The 19,133-nt window shown below is 48.0% G+C and overlaps 2 protein-coding genes across 7 annotated transcripts; one reads left to right on the top strand and one right to left on the bottom strand.

Moving 5' to 3' along the window:
* The first annotated feature begins 245 nt into the window (after nt 1-245).
* Mpi (mannose phosphate isomerase) lies at nt 246-8,981 on the top strand. 2 transcript variants are annotated; one of them, XM_047540245.1, is made up of 8 exons: nt 246-399; nt 877-1,004; nt 2,567-2,767; nt 3,466-3,607; nt 3,951-4,133; nt 6,049-6,222; nt 7,522-7,730; nt 7,994-8,980. In XM_047540245.1, the coding sequence occupies exons 1-8, from the start codon at nt 384-386 to the stop codon at nt 8,210-8,212; spliced, it is 1,272 nt and encodes a 423-aa protein (XP_047396201.1). In that variant the 5' UTR covers nt 246-383; the 3' UTR covers nt 8,213-8,980. The 2 variants fall into 2 exon arrangements, with proteins under 2 accessions (XP_047396201.1, XP_047396202.1); XM_047540246.1 differs by lacking the exon at nt 2,567-2,767 and having other exon boundaries at nt 7,994-8,981.
* A 1,112-nt stretch (nt 8,982-10,093) lies between these two features.
* Fam219b (family with sequence similarity 219 member B) lies at nt 10,094-16,919 on the bottom strand. 5 transcript variants are annotated; one of them, XM_047540251.1, is made up of 5 exons: nt 16,628-16,919; nt 16,337-16,424; nt 15,574-15,651; nt 14,939-15,141; nt 10,094-13,095 (listed from the first exon to the last, which is right to left on the bottom strand). In XM_047540251.1, exons 1-5 carry the CDS (start codon nt 16,839-16,841, stop codon nt 13,043-13,045), a joined length of 636 nt encoding a protein of 211 aa, XP_047396207.1. In that variant the 5' UTR covers nt 16,842-16,919; the 3' UTR covers nt 10,094-13,042. The 5 variants fall into 5 exon arrangements, with proteins under 5 accessions (XP_047396207.1, XP_047396206.1, XP_047396209.1 ...); XM_047540250.1 differs by having other exon boundaries at nt 10,094-13,098; nt 16,628-16,914; XM_047540253.1 differs by having other exon boundaries at nt 10,095-13,095; nt 15,093-15,141; nt 16,628-16,898.
* Nucleotides 16,920-19,133: the final 2,214 nt, after the last annotated feature.

The raw sequence follows: 19,133 nt of genomic DNA, 5'->3' as shown, positions 1-19,133 counted from the left end.
TACTTTTTGTGACCTTTATTGTCTGTCAACATACTATATGATTTACTTATTACACTCACTTGTCTGTCTTTCCTTCTGTAGAATGGAGGCGCTACAGAGTAGTTCTGATGTATCCTCCAATCCTCAAAACATTCCGTGGTACTTAGCAAGTTCTCAATAAGTACGTGCTGACGAAAGAAGGAATGCTGAGGTCCTGGATTGCGGGCGGAAGCCGGGGGGCTGCCGGGGTGTTCCTTATGCGCTGAAGTGGTATAGGGCATCAGCGCCAGCGGCTGCAGGGAACGGCGCCCAGGAACTACACTTCCCGTGGAGCTGTGCGCTCGGGACCGCGGGTGCTGCCGGGAAGAGCTAACGTGCCCCAGAACAGGTACCCGGCGGCGGACATGGCGGATCAGCGAGGTGAGTGTTATGCTTGGTGTCAGCAAGCATAACGTTGGTAGCGCCCTGGGGACTAATCCCGGCATGACCTGCCAGGTTGCGCCTACCCCTTGGGCTCCGCGGAAAGATGAGTGGGCGCCATGCAGAAGAGGAAGCATCTGCGAAGGGAATTGCAACCCTCGAAGAGAGGAGGCCCTCTCACTCTCCGACGGCGCTTGGGGCACTTGAGACCAGGTGTTGAGAGCTGGGTACTTACTGCTCCCTCGTGGTCACCTGGACGTAGCTCTCAGCCTCACAGCTGACAGTATCTTTATCTATCCATCTCACAGATGGGAACATCGAGGCTTGCAGAAGAGCGTAGTCTCTCCCAACAACCAGCAGGCCCTTGTTTGATTCCATCCTTTGTTATAATTTCTCGGCTTATGCCTGGTTTCCCGAACAGTGGGGCCAAGGTCTGAGAAGTGGAGTGGAAGCTGACCTTCTTGTCTGTACCCGCAGTGTTCCCACTTTCCTGTGTGGTGCAGCATTATGCCTGGGGGAAGATGGGCTCCAACAGCGAAGTGGCACGACTGCTGGCCAGCAGTGACCCACTGGCCCAGATCTCAGAAGACAAACCATATGCAGAGGTGAGACCAGAGCTGAACCTTACCTGCAAGTAAGATTAAAGAGCCTGAAGCAAGTCATGTTGGATCCGCTAAGAAGAGCGAGAGTAGCGAGAATGAGGAGGTCCTCTTGGTTCTTCAGATCAGTGTAGGTCATTGGACCAGATGGTGGCACCAAAAGAAGATAAATTTTATTATAAAAGTGTTTTAGTCAGTTTTTTCGCTGATCTGACCAGAATTACTGTGGAGAAAAGGTTTATTTGGGGGCTCACGGTTTCAGAGGCCTCAATCCATAGACGGCAGACTTAATTCCTTGGGGCTCAAGGAGAGGCAGAACATCATGGTGGAAGAGTGTGGCGAAGGGAAGCCGCTCACTTGGTGATGACGAAGCAGAGAGCAAGGTCTCCACTTGCCAGATACAAATATATATCCCAAAGCCACACCCCAATTCCCACATTGTCCAGCCACACCCTACCACTTCAGTTACCACTAAATTAATTCCTGCCACGGATTAATTCACTGATTGGGTCAAGACTCTTAAAACCCAATCACTTCTCTGAATCTTCTTGTATTATCTCACACGTGAGCTTTTGGGGGACACCTCACATCCAAACCATAACAAAAAGTCTGGGAATTCTTGTACCCTCCTTTCTCTAAGAGTTTAGTGCTTACTGAAAATTTCTTTCTCGTTTTTCTTTTGGAACTGGAAATTGAAACCAGGGGTGCTTTACCATGGAGCTACATCTTCAGCCCTTTTTACTTTTAGTTTAAGACAGGATCTCACTAAGTTGCCCAGGCTGGCCTTAAACTTATGATCCTCCTGCCTCAGCCTCTGGAGTCACTAAGATTACTACAGGCTTGTACCACCACAGCTAGCAGCACTTGCTGAATTTTAATTCAGCCTTCTTAAAGAATAATTTATTTATTTATTTTTGGCGTTGGGGATTGAACCCAGGTACTAAAACTTTGCCACTGACCTACATCCCTAGCTCTTTTTATTTATTATTTTAAGACAGGGTCTCACTAAGTTGCTCAGACTGGCCTCCAACTTGTGATCCTCCTGCCTTAGCCTCCTGACTCACTGGGATTACAAATGTACACCACCATGCCTGACTAAGAATTTTTAAATTTATTTTGACCATTTTTGGGGCATTTTTATTAATCCATTATTCCTCTTGCTTAGTAGAGAAAAGGTCACAACTTAGGAAGGCTTTAGTCTGTGCTCTGAGACTGGAATAAATGAATATTAACCCCTCACAGAGCCATTTGAGAATCTTGGCTTTTCAGTGTCCTTGACAGCGAAGGTGTCATTCTCCTTTGGACAGATTAAAAAAACTAACACTAGAGAAAGGAAATAGAAATATATAGTACAAGGCCCCAGAGACAGTCTAGACTAAGGCCTGAGTCTCTTGATTACTGGTTGTTCTGGGGTCTGCTGTCTCCCTTTGTGTCTGTGATGGTATGAGCATTTGTACCTGACCTAGGAGCCTGTCCCAGAACCCAGCTGCTCTGTGGGGAGCACAGCATAACTTGTGCCAGGCCAATGGGTGGTGCTGCCTCCTCTCTCACGTTTCCTGTCTTTCCAGCTGTGGATGGGGGCACACCCCCGGGGGGATGCCAAGATCCTTGACAACCACATCTCGCAGAAGACCTTGAGCCAGTGGATTGCTGAGAACCAGGACTCCTTAGGCTCAAAGGTCAAGGACACTTTTAATGGCAAGCTGCCCTTCCTCTTCAAAGTGCTCTCAGTGGAAACAGCCCTGTCCATCCAAGCACACCCTAACAAGGTACCAGAGCAGAGTGGGCTATAGAGGTCAGGGTAGGGAAGGGCTTTTATTGCTACTTACCTCACCCACACCAGGCTCCAGCCCAGAGCTAAATCCAGGTCTGTCCACTCCCAAATTAGCTCTGCAAGGCCAGATACTAGTGATACATGTAGTAGCTCAGTCTTAAGTGGACAGCTGACGAGCCTGTGCCAGGGGAGTTTCTCTAAGCTCATGCCCAGGTTTTATCATCATCTTCCCAACTGGCTCTCTGGGAGAGTTCCGCTCCCAGGGCAGGACATATACCATCGCTGTTGCCTCATTTCCCCACCATGCAGTCTTCCTGTACAAACTCCTGAGTCCCAGCCTAAGCAATTGTCTGTCCAAATTTCTCATTTTTTAGTTAGGTAAAGACCCAGAGAAGGGAGGGATTTACTCAAAGTCACAGTTTATTAGGATCAGAGCTTGTTTGGGTTTCCTAATTCATTGGTGAGGCCTCTTAAAGTCTGCCCCAGCTCTCCCCCAGATTTAGTCTGTTGCCTTGTCTTGGACTGGCTGAACCCCGAGTTTCTGCATCATGCCTTGACCAGGTTCATTGCCAGAGGTAAGAAACCACTGCCATCTGGCAAGTGGGAAGGGTAAAGAGTAGGGGCTGGTGGAACTGATGTTCCTGCAAGACAATGGCCACTCCCTGACTGGCCTCCTCCCCTGGCCACCCACAGGAGCTGGCAGAGAAGCTGCACCTCCAGGCTCCACAGCACTACCCTGATGCCAACCATAAGCCAGAGATGGCCATTGCTCTCACCTCCTTCCAGGGCTTGTGTGGCTTCCGACCAGTTGAGGAGATTCTAACCTTTCTGAAGAGTAAGTTGGGCAGAATGCTGAGGGACTGTGTATTGGGCCTGGGATGTGTGGGAAACCCAGGCCAGAGTGGAAACAGTGACAGAGAACAGAGGCTGAAAGTCGTAGGAATTGAGGACTGCTTGGCCCTACGCAGCACTTTTTGGAGTCAGTGGGTCAGACTAATGAGACCAGACTCAAGTGTGGTTGCCAAGCGCTGTTGTGAGTAATTGGTTTGCACTTCAGGGCCTGCTTAGTGTTGCCTGACTCCTTGCCTAGGGATGGGATGGGGAGGCCTCCTATCAGTCCTTCTGTGGGTTCCATCTTACCATTCCTGATATGGGTCCTGGTCCTGGCATTCTTTCAGAGGTGCCCGAGTTCCTGTTCCTGGTTGGGGATGCTGCAGCAACACAGCTGAGGCAGAGCACAAGCAGCGATGCCCAGACTGTGGCCTCTGCTCTGCGGAGCTGCTTCTCTCACCTGATGAAGTGTGAGAAGAAGGTGGTGGTGGAGCAGCTCAACCTGTTGGTGAAGCGGGTCTCCCAGCAAGGTGGGCATAGTTATAGACTTGGGTCGGTGCAAAGTTCTGACCTGGGCTCCTTGATGTAGACAAAAGGCTGTGGGGACAGGGTTCTCAACCCCTTTGCTCAAGTGGAATACCAAAGAGTTCAACTTAGATGACCTGTTTTCCACTACCATTTCTTTTCCTGTCTTTGTGGAACAAGGCTGTAGGTTGAGTGCTGCTTTCTTCTTCTTCTTCTTTTTTTTTAATATTTACTTTTTAGTTGTAGGTGAACACAGTACCTTTATTTTATTTTTATGGAGTGCTGAGGATTGAATTCAGGGCCTCACCCATGCTAGGTGAGCACTCTACCATTATGCCACAACCCCAGTCCTAGAGTGCTGCTTTCTGACTGTTGTTTCTAGACAGTTGGAGGCACACTGGCCTCAAAGACTTCTGATGCCTTCCACCCAGGCATTCAGAGATTCTCCCCATTCCTGCAGCTGCTTCTCAGGGATAGACTTGTATTTTGGAGCTGGAGAGCAGGAAGGGGTCAGGAAGATGATCTCTCTCTCTAGAGGACTGACGCTTAGTGCTCTCAATCATTAGCTTTTCCTTAACTACCTCCTATGTGCTGGATTTGTGCTAAGGAGAGTTCAGGAAATGACTGATGGGTATGGTCAATAGGTATGGTCATCACCTTTGGGTTGAAGAATCAATATAAGCAGTGAGAAATAGAAGACAGACAACCTCTAGCTATGAGCTGATGTGGTAGCCCCAGCCTCTTCTCCAGTGGCCCTGGAGCGCTCTTCTGGCTTTATTTCTGCACATTTCTCTTGCTGTGCTGCCTTTGAACCAGACTGTTTCTTTCACCCAAGCATACTATCAGTGTTTTATTTTGGGTTTTTTTTGTTGGTGGGGGTTGGTTTTGGGTGTTTTCTCTGCTTGTTAACACAGCTGAACAGATTGCATCTGCCCTGAGCTCTTGGTACAGCCTTAGCACCTGTGAGTCTATGCATCATGTGCATACTTGTTAAAACTGGGGTTCTCTCCAGGCCAGAGACCAGTTTCTGAACTTCATGTTTGTCCCAGTACTTAGCAGAGTAGCCACTCAATAGGCTATGAAGACTGACCACCCTCCAACCCAGACCAGCTGGTTTCTTTCCTGGTATACTTGGAACACACTCTGCCTTTGTTTATAAATACCCTCCCCACTTCTCTGCATACCCTAGTAAACCCAATTCACTCCATTCTGTGCCTGCCCCTTCCAAGAAGCCTGCTCTCACAGCTGTATCCCAGGCTGAGTTCATTTTCCCTGGTCAGTCTCCAGGACACATTTTGGCCCTTGGCACATTCTGCCTTGTGTTCTCTGGGGTAGACAACCATCCCAGTTTGCCTGGGACTGAGATATTCTGAGACATGGGACTTTCAGTGCTAAAAAAGGGAATGTCCTGGTCAAACAAGAGTTTGTTCCCCTTCATGGAACGTTTTTGGACCATCTTCTAATCTAGATTGTGAGCTCAAGATCAATAGTCTCAACCAGGGGACCTTGGCAGTTGTGTGGGAGACTTTTTTTGGTTGTAAGAACCTGGATTGGGGGTGATGGTGGTGTCTTGTGGATAGAAGGATGCATCCAGCAATGTGCAGGACAGCCCTATATATAACAAGGTATCAAAAATGTCAGTAGGGTCAAGATCAAGAAATCTTGTCCTGAATGGAACAAACTTCAGCCCTTTTAGAGGTCAGTGCAGGCCAGGCAGACAGTTGAGGTGTGAGAGATGATATCTGTGTGGGCTGGAGTATTAGGAAGGCTGAACCTTAAAGAGCAGGGGATGGCTAGGACAGGCCGAGCACAGCTTCTGCATTCATGTGGGCAGGAACTCTTCCCCAAGACTCCCTGGCCTGAGTAGGGCTAGAATACACTCAGTGGGACTGAGGTGTTGGTATACTCTGTGACCCTCAGTGTCTGCTGGAAACAACATGGAGGACATCTGTGGACAGCTCTTGCTACAGCTGCACCAGCAGTACCCAGGTGACATCGGTTGTTTTGCCATCTACTTCCTGAACCTGCTCACTCTGCAGCCTGGGGAGGCCATGTTCCTGGAGGCCAACGTGCCTCATGCCTACATAAAGGGAGGTGAGCCCCTTTTCAGAACTGCCATCCCTGGTAGACCTTGTTTTCCCATCTGGACAAAAAGAGGATGGTTGGGGATACTTTCTCTAAGGACCATCCAGCTCTGACTTCTGAGAGCTCCTGATCTCAGCAGGGAAACTGCTGAGTGAATGTTAACTTGGCAGTAGACACTGCTTATGATCTTCTGCCAGCCTGTGAGGTAATAAGACTCCGATGTTAAGTCCTATCAGTGAGTGTGGGAACTGAAGTTGGAACCCAGGCTGTATTGGACAAGGCTGCTGTTCTCTCCCTCACATCATCCAGCCTTTACATGCCTATTCTACTTTTTTTTTTTTTTTTGCAGTACTAGGGATTGATCTCAGGGGCACTTTACCACTGAGCTACATTCCCAGCCTTTTTTGTTGAGACAGGGTTTCCCTAAATTGCTCATGCTTGTCCTTGAACCTGCAGTTTTCCTGCCTGAGCCTCCCAAGTCACTGGGATTACAGGTATGCACCACTTCACCTAGCCACCTGGATATTTTTTACAATAACATATGCATCGGGGCTGGGTGCAGTGGCACACACCTGTAATCCCAGTGGCTTGGGAGGCTGAGGCAGGAGGGAGTTCAAAGCGAACCTCAACAACTTAGTGAGGCACTAAGCAACTCAGTGAGACTCTCTCTAAATAAAATATAAAAAAGGGCTTCAGATGTGGCTCAGTGGCTAAGTGCCCCTGAGTTCAATCTCTATTACAGAAAAAAAAAAAAAAAGATGATATATCACCTCAGAAGGTGATTTTTAACTGTTGGCAGCTTATCCACTCATGCATAGGATTCTGTCACAGAAGTAGACTAGTCAGAAGGTTTGGGGGCTCTTGGTACAGCCTTAGCACCTGTGTCCCTGGGCTCTTTCAGGGTTAGCATGACTTTCTCTCACCTGTCACCTGTTTTTGGAGTCTGGTATCTTTTTGTCGGGGGGCAGGGTACCAGGAATTGAACTCAGGGGTACTTGGCCACTGAGCCACATCCCCAACCCTATTTTGTATTTTATTTAGAGACAGGGTCTCACAGAGTTGCTTAGGGCCTTGCTAAGTTGCTGAGGCTGGCTTTGAACTCATGATCCTCCTGCCTCAGCCTCTCAAGCCACTGGGATTATAGGCGAAGTCTGGTATCTTAACCCCATTCTCCAGAAAATGCTAATCACACATTTTTACCTAACTCTACAAGGGGTTCACAAAGTTCAGGTTAGGAGGCCAAGCCCCAGAGAGCCATCTCCAAGGCATACTTCATCAGCTTAGCACATGATAATTGTCTGCCCTCAGACTGCGTGGAGTGCATGGCATGTTCAGACAACACAGTGCGTGCTGGCTTGACACCCAAGTTCATCGATGTGCCAACCCTGTGTGAAATGCTCAGCTATACCCCCAGCCCCAGCAAGGACAGGCTCTTCGTTCCAACACAGAGTCAGGAAGACCTGTACCTCTTCATCTATGACCCCCCTGTGCCAGACTTCACCATTATGAAGATGGAGGTAAGTGGGACGGGGGATGGTGTCCTGGCAAGGGTCACTATGTGGAGTACACCTGGGGCTGGGGTTCCCTTCTGTCAAGCATGCCTAGTGGTGACAGCTATAGGGCCCATCCACTTTATAGCTGGGACCTCCATGCTGATAAGAGCTTGAATATTAGGGAAGGTGGCAGCAGGGCTGTTCCTTACTGCCCTTGAAGTCGTTCTGAGTCTGGGAGCTGATGGGTACAGAGTCTGAGCTGCACTATCCTGCTTCTTCCTGCCCAGGTCCCTGGCTCTGTCACTGAATACAAGGTCTTGGCACTGGACTCTGCCAGCATCCTCCTGATGGTGGAAGGGACAGTCACAGCCAGCACCCCCACAGCTCAGGCAGCAATCCCCCTGCAGCGCGGTGGAGTGCTCTTCATTGGGGCCAATGAGAGTGTCTCACTGAAGCTTACTGTGCCTAAGGACCTGCTGATGTTCCGGGCCTGCTGTCTGCTATAGAGACAATCACCTCACTAGCTCTCTTCTGCCAGTCACTCTAAATCCAGGCCAGTCCAAGCCCTTCCTGTTTTACACTCTGTATGTACCCTAGAAAAGCTGGGGGAGTAAACCTGTAGGTTGTGGCTCCTAAGCATGCCCAGGCTGAACCATCTTATCTTGGGATGAAGGGCCCATTGGAGGGTTAAGGCCTGATACTCCTCACCACACCTGAGAGCCAGGCTCTTGCCAGTTCAGGAGGCAGCATCTCTACTCCAGCCCATGGCATTAGGCTGTCTAGTGAAATCTGTGACCCATAATAACCTCAGCATCCATCAGAGCAATTGGTAAGATATCTTTTGAGAACAGGGTTCTTGCCCTGGGACTACCTACTTATTTCTTCAGCTAGAGAGGATAGGGAAAGGGTAGGCCCTCTTGCTCTGTCAAAGCAATTAAATATCACTTGTGTTGACCTTGTAAAGAACATTTCCACCTTTGGCATTTTTGTCCCTGAAGAGGGCTGAAAGAGCCCTCCTTGAATGTTGTCTAATTTTTGCTTTATTCCAACTTCATAAAGTGGGCAGGCTGGATCCCAGAATCTTTTTATAGCAAGTAGTGGGAGACAGGAAGCCAATTTCAGCTTTGGATGCACAGTTTGCAGGCATGCCTTGAGGTCTCCAGAGAGAAGCTGGAGATATACTAGTGCAACACTTTTTTTTTTTTTTGGAATCGGGATTGAACCTAGGGGCATTTAACCACTGAGCCACATTTCCAGCTCTTTTTTTTTTACATATATATATATAGTTTATTAAGAAACAGGGTCTTGCTGAGTTGCTGAGGCTGGCTTTGAACTGGCAATCTTCCTGTGTCAGCCTCCCAAGCAGCTGGGATTAAGTTGTGTGCCACCGCACCCAGCACAACAGTCATTTTTAAATTGGCCTTATGCAGGAGTCTGCAAACTAGGGCTGGTAGACCAGTCTGGTCAGACCTACTAATTTACATACATTTTGGCTTTCAGGCTGTAATGATAAAGTTAAGTAGTTGCAGCAGACTACATGGTCTGCAAAGCTGAATTTATTTTTTGTAGTACTTGAGATTGAACCCAGGGCCTCAGACAAGCTAGGCAAACATTCTACCATGGAGCTACATCCCCAACCCCAAACTTTTTTTCCTGGTGGTGCTAAAGAACAAACCCTTCTGTATGCTCTACCATGGAGCTATACCATACCACTAGCCCAAGCTGAAACTACAAGGAACAATTGTCAACTTATTATCTAAATATATTGTCATTACAAATTATAGGGACTCAGTGACAGAATGACCCAGTTTTCATTGTAAGAAGCCCAGCTACCTCTCTAAGCTGGCAGGAAGTACTAAGGAGGGCTTCTGCTCTCCCTATGCTCATCTCCAGGGGTGAGACACCTCTGCAAGAGGCTGCTTGCCTGTTAGTGTTGCTGCTGAGGTTTCTGACCTGCAGCCTTAAATCCTGTTGCTTCAGACAAAGCAGAGACTCAGGCCACTGCTCTTCCTTCCTGTGAGGCAAAGGCTAGGACTCAGAGAAGAATGTTTCTGGGCTTCTACCTGTACTACACCCTCTGTAAGACAGCATTCCAGAAAACTACCTTCAAAAATATTTTAGGGGATGGGGTTGTGGCTCAGTGGTAGAGCGCCCACTTCTAGCATGTGTGAGACCCTGGGTTAGATCCTCAGCACCACATAAAAATAAAATAAAGGTATTGTTTCTACCTACAACTTAAAAAAAAAAAGGGGGGGGGGGTGACAGGGTATAGTGGCACCTGCCTGTGATCCCAGTAGCTTAGGAAGCCAAGGCAGGAGGAAGATTGGAAGATTGAAAGTTCAAGGCCAACCTGGGCAACTTAGTGAGAGCTTGTCTCAAAAGAAAAAGATAAAAAAGGTTGAGGATGTAGGTCAGCGGCAGAGCACCCCTGGGTTCAATCTCTAGTACCACCAAAAACAAAAAAATGTTTTGGGTTTTTTTTTGCCTCCAAAATTTCTTTAGCAGATAAATATAGATGAGCTAGAAAGAAAGGATCTGCTAAAGGGAACCCATTCTAAATAGTAACCTGCAAGTGCCTGCTCCACTTATGACCTCCAGTGCAACAGGCCTGAAAACAGTGCCATGGGGAACACAGAAAAGGGGAAGGGTGATTCCCGGAGAATTGCCACTATTGGGCTATTAAGCTATTTCTTCCTTTCAGGATATCCAGGTCTTTCTTTAAAATCCTGATGCCACAACAGAAATCTCAACTAGCGTGATTGCATTTATTCTTATTAAATGTACAAGAGTGCAGAAGTACAAGCCAAGAGGTCTGTAGAGCACTGTGTAAACACCAGATGGAACCATTCCTGTCTGTGAGGGAAGCCCAGATGCACCCCTCTCCACAGAGGACTGTCACCTGCATATCACCCAGCACTCTGAATTAAGGCTATTTGACTCTGAGCAACTTGGTGCCTTTAGTGGTGATATTTTGGTCTGTGGCCCCTGACCCTAAAATGACCATTTCTTCAACTGCATGTTGTCCCCTGCTTCAGCTCCTTGCAGCTTTTTCTACAAGGTAATTCCTACAGTTGCCCAAATCTGGAACATCCTTTCCAGGAAGAGTTGCAGCCAAGTGCCCCAGTACTGATTACAGCAACAACTACCCAGAGGGTCTGGTTTGGGGTTCTTGCCACCTCCCAGCAGCTGTCAAATGCCCAGGTTACTCTGTCCTAACCAAGTCTCCCACAGAAATATGGCTCCATACCTTGCTTCCACAGCCACCTTCTGCCCTAAGTCCCCACCACAATCACAGAGTCTTTCTCTACACTGTCCACATCTGCTTTTCCCCTTCATAGCAACCTGAAGGATTGGAAACTAACTGTGGTGGGTAAGAGGTTCAGAATGGAGATGTTAATGTTCCTTGCTCTGAATGTTGGGCAGCTGGGTAAAGCTGCAGAGTCCCATTCCAGAAAAGAATAACCGTCTGACTCTGTCCCCAGACCCCAAGGGGCTATACCTCTGGTCTCTGACCCATCTCCCTTCTATGCTGCTGCTAATTAGCAGAGTAAATCAACCACAGCCTGTGAATACCAGAAACTCCTGTCAACCTTCCAGTTTGAAAAAAAACTATCAAGCCCTACTAGTAGGATGACCTTGAGGATAGTTGTCCAACAAATGATGATTAAGGTCTTATCTTTATATCTGACTTCTCAGTCTTCCAATCACCTCTTGTGGTAGGGATACCATACCATGTTCTCTAGTGATCACATGACATTAGGTAAAGTAAGAGCCTGGACACTCTTGTGTAGGGCCCGTGTCCTAATATTACTATGCCCCTTGGGCTGAGAATCATGTCTACTCCCACCTCACCATGGTGCTGGGTGAGACAAAAAATGGATGAGGAGCAGTAAAAAACTAAGTTCTAGCAAGAGGCTATTAGGTATAACAAGAGAAATTATCCAGTGGGGTAACAGGGAAAATTATGCCTGTTTCTGCTACATTCAGGCTGGGGGCCAAGAGGCTGGGTTCACACAGAGATCTGCTGTAAAGCCCAATCCTTTATTTTTGGTAGAGCTAGGGGTTGAACCTAGGGCCTCAAACATGTATGCTACGTAAATGCTGTACCACTGAGCTACACCCCCAGTCCATAAAGTCCAATCCTGAGCATCTACTGTGAGGCTCATGCTGAGGCAGAGGAATCTGGCTGTGGAGTGGTCTGTGCTACAGGGGAGACTGTACTGGTGGGCTGATCTCCAGCAGAAGCCTGGTTTCTAGCTTTGGTCTCTCCTCCCTATTCTGAGAGCTTCAGTCTAAGCCAAAGACCACAAAGCTGCACCAGAGGAACACTCACTCATTGCCACTTCCCACAAGTTTAAAAAAGCAGTCAATAGGAAGGCACTCTGCCCTTGCAGCTCCCTCTGCTGGTAATCACGAAAACTCCAGGCTTCTGGAGCCAGCATCAGTATCTTCAAGCCAACTTTCCAGCTCAATGACTGGGTGAAGAAGCTAGCTAGCCAAGACCAAGGAAATACAAATAAATAAATATGTACATGATGGAGCAGTTTTTCTCTAACTAGGGAAGGGCTGAACAAGTTACTAAGCCTACCCAGACAGTTGGAGTGTCCCCCAGTTCAGGGACTCTGAAAGCCATGATCCTGATGTATCAAGCAACCTGCTACACTGTCACAGCTAGACAGATGTAATCTGAAGAGGAAAAAAGGGACCCACTTTGCTGTCTTGGTTAATTTACCTTAGAGTTGGAAAGAGGAGGGAAACATGGAATTTCTTGAACTAGTCTCAGTTAAAAATTTGAGATTACTAGCTACATACTATAAGGTGCTGCTCTTGCCTCCACACATCAGCACAGTTTGGATACAAAAGCTCTCTTTTCGCATTCCATACAGCACCATGACATACCAATCAAGATGTCTGCAAGTGGTTTTCTCAGCCACTTGTTAGCCACAATTCCTGTTTCTGTCCTTATTAAAGTAGTTTCTCTAAATTGCTCCCAACAACAGAGGAAAACTAGAATTCTACCCATCCCCTCATCACCCAGATTGGGGGTGGGGCTCTGGCCTGAGAAGTACCAGGTGAGGGCTGTCCTGCAGGTTACTGACCTTCCCAGAGGGTCAGTGCCTGCACTGATTCTAAACTGACAGCAGTTCCCACTGCACTCTGAGCTATGAAGGGCCAACAGGACTATGTAGGCCTCACGGTGAGCAGGGCCCATCTTGGAGAATTATGGCTACTGGAGGGTACAGGAAGAATCTCCAAGACAGCACCAGCAGCAGGAGCATGTAGAGGAGGCCATAGGCTTAGGGGGAATGAGGTCCAAGTCCTCGTCATCTGGAATCTCATCCAGGTGATACCCATCCTGTAGCAGCTGCCGGCTCACATCCTGGTTTACCTGCTAAGAGAAGAGAGGAGGGGACTATAAGCCAGGACACAGGACAGAGATAACTGCTGCCTAAAAGGCAGCCTCACATTCCCACATCAGTGCTTCCTGTCCATGCTTCACCCCCAGGCCAACGCCACACAGCCTTGACTGTAGGAGGAAGGATCACCTTTTCCTGTTGTGCCTCACCCAACAACCAGGGGCACCCAAGAGCCTTAGGTAGTACTGTCCAGTCTTCACTGACTCTCAGGGGAGCTGCTCTCACTAAAGAATCCTGAAGCATCTGATACTAATACCACATTCTAGATTATGTTTGAAGTCATTGTTCTTATCCTTCCCACTGAAAACCCAGATGTCCCTGTCAAGGGAATATAGAACAATGACAACAGAACAATGGGCCAGAGTAGTAGAGGATTATGGGTTACCGTGGAAGCGGGTAGGGAGAGGCTTTATTTGTACTGCCTATTAGACCTGTTATCCTTCCCTGCCAGCAGAGCTGGGTCCTTGCAAAGTACAACCAGCCAGCCTGGTTTCACCAGTTCCACTGAGCACACAGAAAATGAGACTGGAAAAAGTATAAGACCTCCTCTGGCTCTTGGCTATTTTCTTAGTTTTAACAATCTTAGTCTTTCAGACACTTGAGGAGGACACAATGTGAAAACTGCTTTTCTCCTTCCCAGAAACACAGAGGTTAACCAAAGATTCCAGGAGAATAAGGAAGAATATTGGTGGTCTACAGTTACATACCCAGCATTCACCTCCTTTGAAGGGAATTAGCTACATGTTGGACTTTTTTTTTTTTTTTTTTTTAAAGAGACAGGGTCTTAGCTGGGCAAGGTGGCATACACTTGTAATATCAGCAACTCAGGAGAATGAAGCAGGAGGATTGTAAGTACAAGGTCAGTCTAAGCAACTTATTGAGACCCTGTCTCAAAAATAAAACTGGGGGAATAGCTCAGTGGTAAAGCATTCCTGGGTTCAATCTCAAGTACTGCAAAAAAAAAAAAAAAAAAAAAGAAAAAAGGTCTTTCTGTGTTGCCTGGGTTAACATTGAACTTCTGGCCACAAGGAGTCCTGCCTCAGGCTTCTGAGTAGCTGCAACTACAGGTGCATGCCACTACACCCAGTCAAGAATTTTATGTTCTTGGATTTCTATCTGGGATAGAAATATGTCCATAAATCCAGCCCAGGAGTGTCTCGGTCTGGAACAACTAAAGGAACTAAAGTCTTCTGGCCTGGAAGAAAGAAAACTTGGTGGAAAATGAGCAGGGGAGGGTTGAAAGCTAACCTCAGACAGGACAGTGAAAAGGGAGGCTAGAAGTGCTGTGTGACACTGGAAGGCAGGTGTAGGACCAGTTAATAGGTCCAGGTTGCACGAAACATTTCAGATTAAGAAGGAAGACTTCTTGCCAGGCAAGAGTGGTACATGCCTGTAATCCCAGCTATTCAGAAGGCTGAGGCAGAAGGATCTCAGTTCAAGGCCAATCTTAGCAACTTAGTGAGACCCTGTTTCAAAAATGTAAAATGGATTGGTGATGTAGCTCAGTGGTAGAGCACCCCTGGGTTCAATCCCCAGTACTGGGGGTTAGGTAGTGCAGGAAGACTTCACTAAAAGTTACTGAAGAAGGGGTTATTTATGTGTTGGAGTGGGTAGGAAGCAATGCTTCTTGGAGGTAGGAAGTACCCAATTACAAGATAGATGCTTTCAAGCAATCGGAGGCTAGTAAACACTTAACTAGGATCTATCAACAGGATTCCTTTAAGTCATGGTCTAGACTAGATTTTTGAGGTTATTTCCAACCCTGAGGATATACGGTCTCCGGGATTTTCAACAGATCTCCTAAGACGCCTATACCTCTGCTGGGGGAAGAGGGCAGAGTGGAAGATCGGAGAACAGACCGGAAGTCTGGTACAGTGCTGTGCACACAGCAGGCACCAAACAAGCATTTGGCAGTGGCGGTGATGCTGCCTGTAGCCTGGCCCTGCACAGAAAGGCGCTCTGGACTTGCCTCTGCAGAGGAATACCCGGAAGAGTATCTGGATTCCAGCTCCCCATCACTAGGAGAAGAGGAAGACAGTCAGTTCAGGGGAGGCCTGTGGAGCAGCTGCAAATGGCAAGGTGAAGAACATGCAAAGGGAGGGGCAGGTCTAAGGGACTTGTGAAGCAAGACCACACCACAGAACTCAATCTGCAGTGAGTGCAAATGGCTCCCTCAATTGGCTCTAGCAGGAACAGGGTCACTCTCACTAACAGCGCAGATATAATAAATTAGGTCAGGATGATTCCCTGGAAACACATTGGTGCTCCAAATCCTAGAGTGGAATGAGTACCTGTGAGTCTTCTAACCAAGCCATCCTGGGAAAGGATAGCACTCGGAAAAGAAGAGCCCTGGAATGTATATGGAGAGCCTCAGAGGAAACAGGAAACAAGCAAAGGTACTCAGCTATCTGCAGTGCTATCTATGTCACTCCCCAAGGGGTAACACTCACCTGTCAGAATCGAGGGACACCAGGTTTTCATCTGGACTCTGGCTAAGAGCAGTATAGCCCTTGTTAAACTTCACTGACCTAAGGGGAGTGGGAGGAGAATCAAGCATAGATGAAAACACAGGCATGTCACAGGGAAAGGCCTGATAATGAAAAAATTGACTGCACTACTCCAGACTTCCTTTTAACTGGTCACATGGCCACCTTTGCCTGCAGCTCTATTCTTCTGGCTACAGCTACTCAGAATATGTACTGCCCCATTAAAGTCCCAAACCCATGCTCCTGGGGAAAGTACACCTTTCCTTTTATGAACCAGCAAAAGCAGCCCACCTGGTCCACCACCTTATTTAACCAGAAGTTCTTGGGTGAATTCCTTCCCTTCTGCAAGTTTCAGCTCTTAGCCCTGAAAGAAGGCATTGAAGGGGTGGTGGTGGCGCATGCCTGTAATTCCAGCCATTCAGAGGCTGGGGCCAGAGGATCACAAGTTCTAGGCCCTAAGCACTTTAGCAAGACCCTGTCTCAAAATTAAAAACTAAAAACGGCTGGGAATGTGGCTCAATGAAAAAGCACCCTGGGTTCAATCCCCAGTGCAGAGAGAGAGAGAGAGAGAGAGATTGTTAACTCTTTCCATTTTTAAGATAGTGAACCTGACAGACTGCCGTCAAGGAATCACTGGGTCGCCTTAAATGTGAGCACCCTGTCTCCCAGGCTGAAAAATAAGGACTCTGGAAATTGCCGGCAGAGAGGAAGTGGAGTCCGCTGACACCTTTTCCCTGAAGAGTCGGGGCGGTTCGGCAAGGACCCCAGCATGCCTTTTCTACGCAGAACGGCCTTGGCCAGGTCCCGGTGCTTCTCTGGAAGTCAAAGGGCCCCAGTCAGTCAAGTTTTCCCCAGTCTGCCCTTGTCCCCCGAACGCCTGGAGACCGCTCTCCGAACGAATTTTTGGGGGCGGAAGCGGAGTGCATTGAACCCTTCGCTGGGTGCAGGACCACTGGGCTCCAGGGTCCGCCCCAGTAACGCGGCAGCATAAAACCTCCCCGCATGGGGCCACACTCACGCAGCTTGGCCTGAATGGACGGTGCGCGCGTCACCATGTACGGTCCACGCTTCTCCACCGTCGCAGGGGTACGGTCCCCCGGCCGGAGGGTTCCGCTGGCGCTCCTCCCGGAGGGCGATCCCACAGTTCCAGACGCGTGCTCTGGGGCCCCGCCAGGCCGGGGTCCGGGGGCGGAGGCCCTCCTCGCCTGCCCGCCGGGATCCTCGGTCGCCATGGCTCGGCTCCGCCCAGCCAGTGGCGCAGCCCCGCCCCACCACTACCCAGCCGTCAGTCGACCGGGGCGGCACTTCTTTAGCAAGATGGCGGCGCGCAGGCGCGGGCTGTCTCCAAGGAGCTTTTTTGCGGGCGGTTGGCACAACTGTTCCGCCGTGCCAGGAGCTGGACGGTTCCGGTCTTGCTCTTCTGGCTCGCAGCTGCAGAACTTGAAGTCCGTCCGAGCCCGGCGAGGTTAAGGATCTCAGTTCTGTTTCTAGTCGAAATAGAATACTGACATTTATGGAGATCCTTGGGGTGTGCGCTGGATGGACGTTAAGGGTTTATGCCCTTCCACCAACCCGCTTTCTAAGCTCTGGCAGCCTCATTTGCCGTCTTCCCGCCACAACCTGAGCTTCCTGAGGACAGCCTCGGGAGAGCTTAGGCTGGACAGAAAAGATTCATAGGAGGAAGGGAGGTATTCACATAAAAGGGAATAGGTCCCAGAAATTCAAAGACCTTTCGGCTGGCTGCAAGGCCTGGGCTGTTTAATCCGAAGCCAACCAACCTTCTAAGGCTACGTGGTGCCTGACACATTGGACTGCTTGACCCTATCTGGGCCTCAGTTTCCACGTTCAGTGGTAGGGTGCATGCCTTGTATGGGGAAGGCCCCAGATTTGATTCCCAGCACCAAAGAAATATAGAATGGAACCAATGTCACCACCTGTTCTACAGTGACAAAAACAAAATGGACACAAGAAAGGAGAGTGTAAGTGTACTCCTTTGGCCTGTGGGTGGCAGGGTATAGAGCAGTGTCAAGGCTCTTGACTTCTCCAACCCCCAAGTGATGTGCTCGTGGCTGGCTGGAAATAAATTACAGATTCTTGTAGAAGCTGCCAAATCTCATAAGACTATTCCATGACTAATATATAGGCCTCCATAGGGTAGTTTAACGGCCTGCAGCCTCTGGGCCTCAAGAACTGTCTTTAGTAAGCTAAGAGAAAGTAAAAATTCAGGGCTGGAGGTTTTGAAAAATCAAAAAAAGGAATCGTATTTTGGTGTGCCCTATCCCCTGCATAATCTGTTGGATCATTTTTGATGTCCAGAAATATCAATTTCATATGGCTTAATTTAATGTGTAATACTCATTAACTCCTAATGAAGCCTGTAGTTACTCCTATACAAATGAGGCTTAAACCTGGTCACACTTAGCACGTAAGTGATAATTTGAACTGAGGTCCCAGTGAATTCCCCCCCAAAGTATTTTTCTTATGACTTTGCTGACTATACCAGCTACTCTTTAATTTTACTGTGTATGTGTGTGGTGGGGTGGGTAACTAGGGATTGACTCCTAGAGTGCTCTACTGGTAAGCTACATTCCCAGCACTTATTTTTTTGCCTTGAAACAGGGTCTCACTAAATTGATGAGGTTGTCCTCAAACTTGCTATCCTGCCTCAGTTTCCCAAGAAGGTAGGATTACAGATATGTACCACCAAGCCAGGAACTGTCCCAGCTACTTCTGAGGCTGAGGTGGGGGGAATCACTTGAGGCCAGGAGTTCAAGGCTAGACTAGGCAACATGGCAAGACCCTGTGTCAAGAACAAAACAAGCCAGGTGCACTGGAACACACCTGTAATCCCAGCAACTCAGGAGGCTGAGGCAGGAAGATTCCAAGTTTGAGTCTGGCCTCAGCAATTTAGTAGACCCAGACTCAAAATAAGAAAATGAAAAGGGCTGGGTATGATGTAGCTTGGTGGTAAAGCACTCCTGGGTTCAATCTCCAGTACTCAAAAAAAAAAAAAAAAAAAAAAAAAAAAAAAAAAAAACCAACAAAGTACCCAACATCATAAAGGAAAAAAAATATATATATGGGGCCGAGGGTATAGCTAGCTCAATTGTAGAACGCTTGCCTAGCATGTGAGAGGCTCATTAACACATATACACAAAAAGAGGAATGTGTGCCATTATTACTTTACACAGTGTTTGAATTTAGTCTCTCATTTGCCTTCACTTTTTACCCTTTGTTATTAGCACAAGGTCATAATAATAAATATTTGTTGAATGAATGTCCTGTTCCCCTCTTAACTTTTAGTTAACTTAGAAATCAGAGAACTTTGGAGTTGGAGACACGGTACACACACCTGTAAAATCCTAGTGACTTGGGAGGCTGAGGCAGGAGGATCACAAGTTCAAAGTTAGCCTCAGCAACTTAGCAAGACCCTGTACAAAAAAAAAAAAAAAAAAAGGTTGGGGATGTAGCTCACTGGGTAAGCAATCCTGGGTTCAATATCTGGTACCAAAAATCAAAATCAA

This window comes from Sciurus carolinensis, chromosome 2, assembly GCF_902686445.1.
Source record: "Sciurus carolinensis chromosome 2, mSciCar1.2, whole genome shotgun sequence".
Classification (NCBI taxonomy): Eukaryota; Metazoa; Chordata; class Mammalia; order Rodentia; family Sciuridae; genus Sciurus; species Sciurus carolinensis.
Note: the sequence above shows the minus strand (reverse complement) of the source record. Positions and strands in the feature narration are given on the sequence as shown.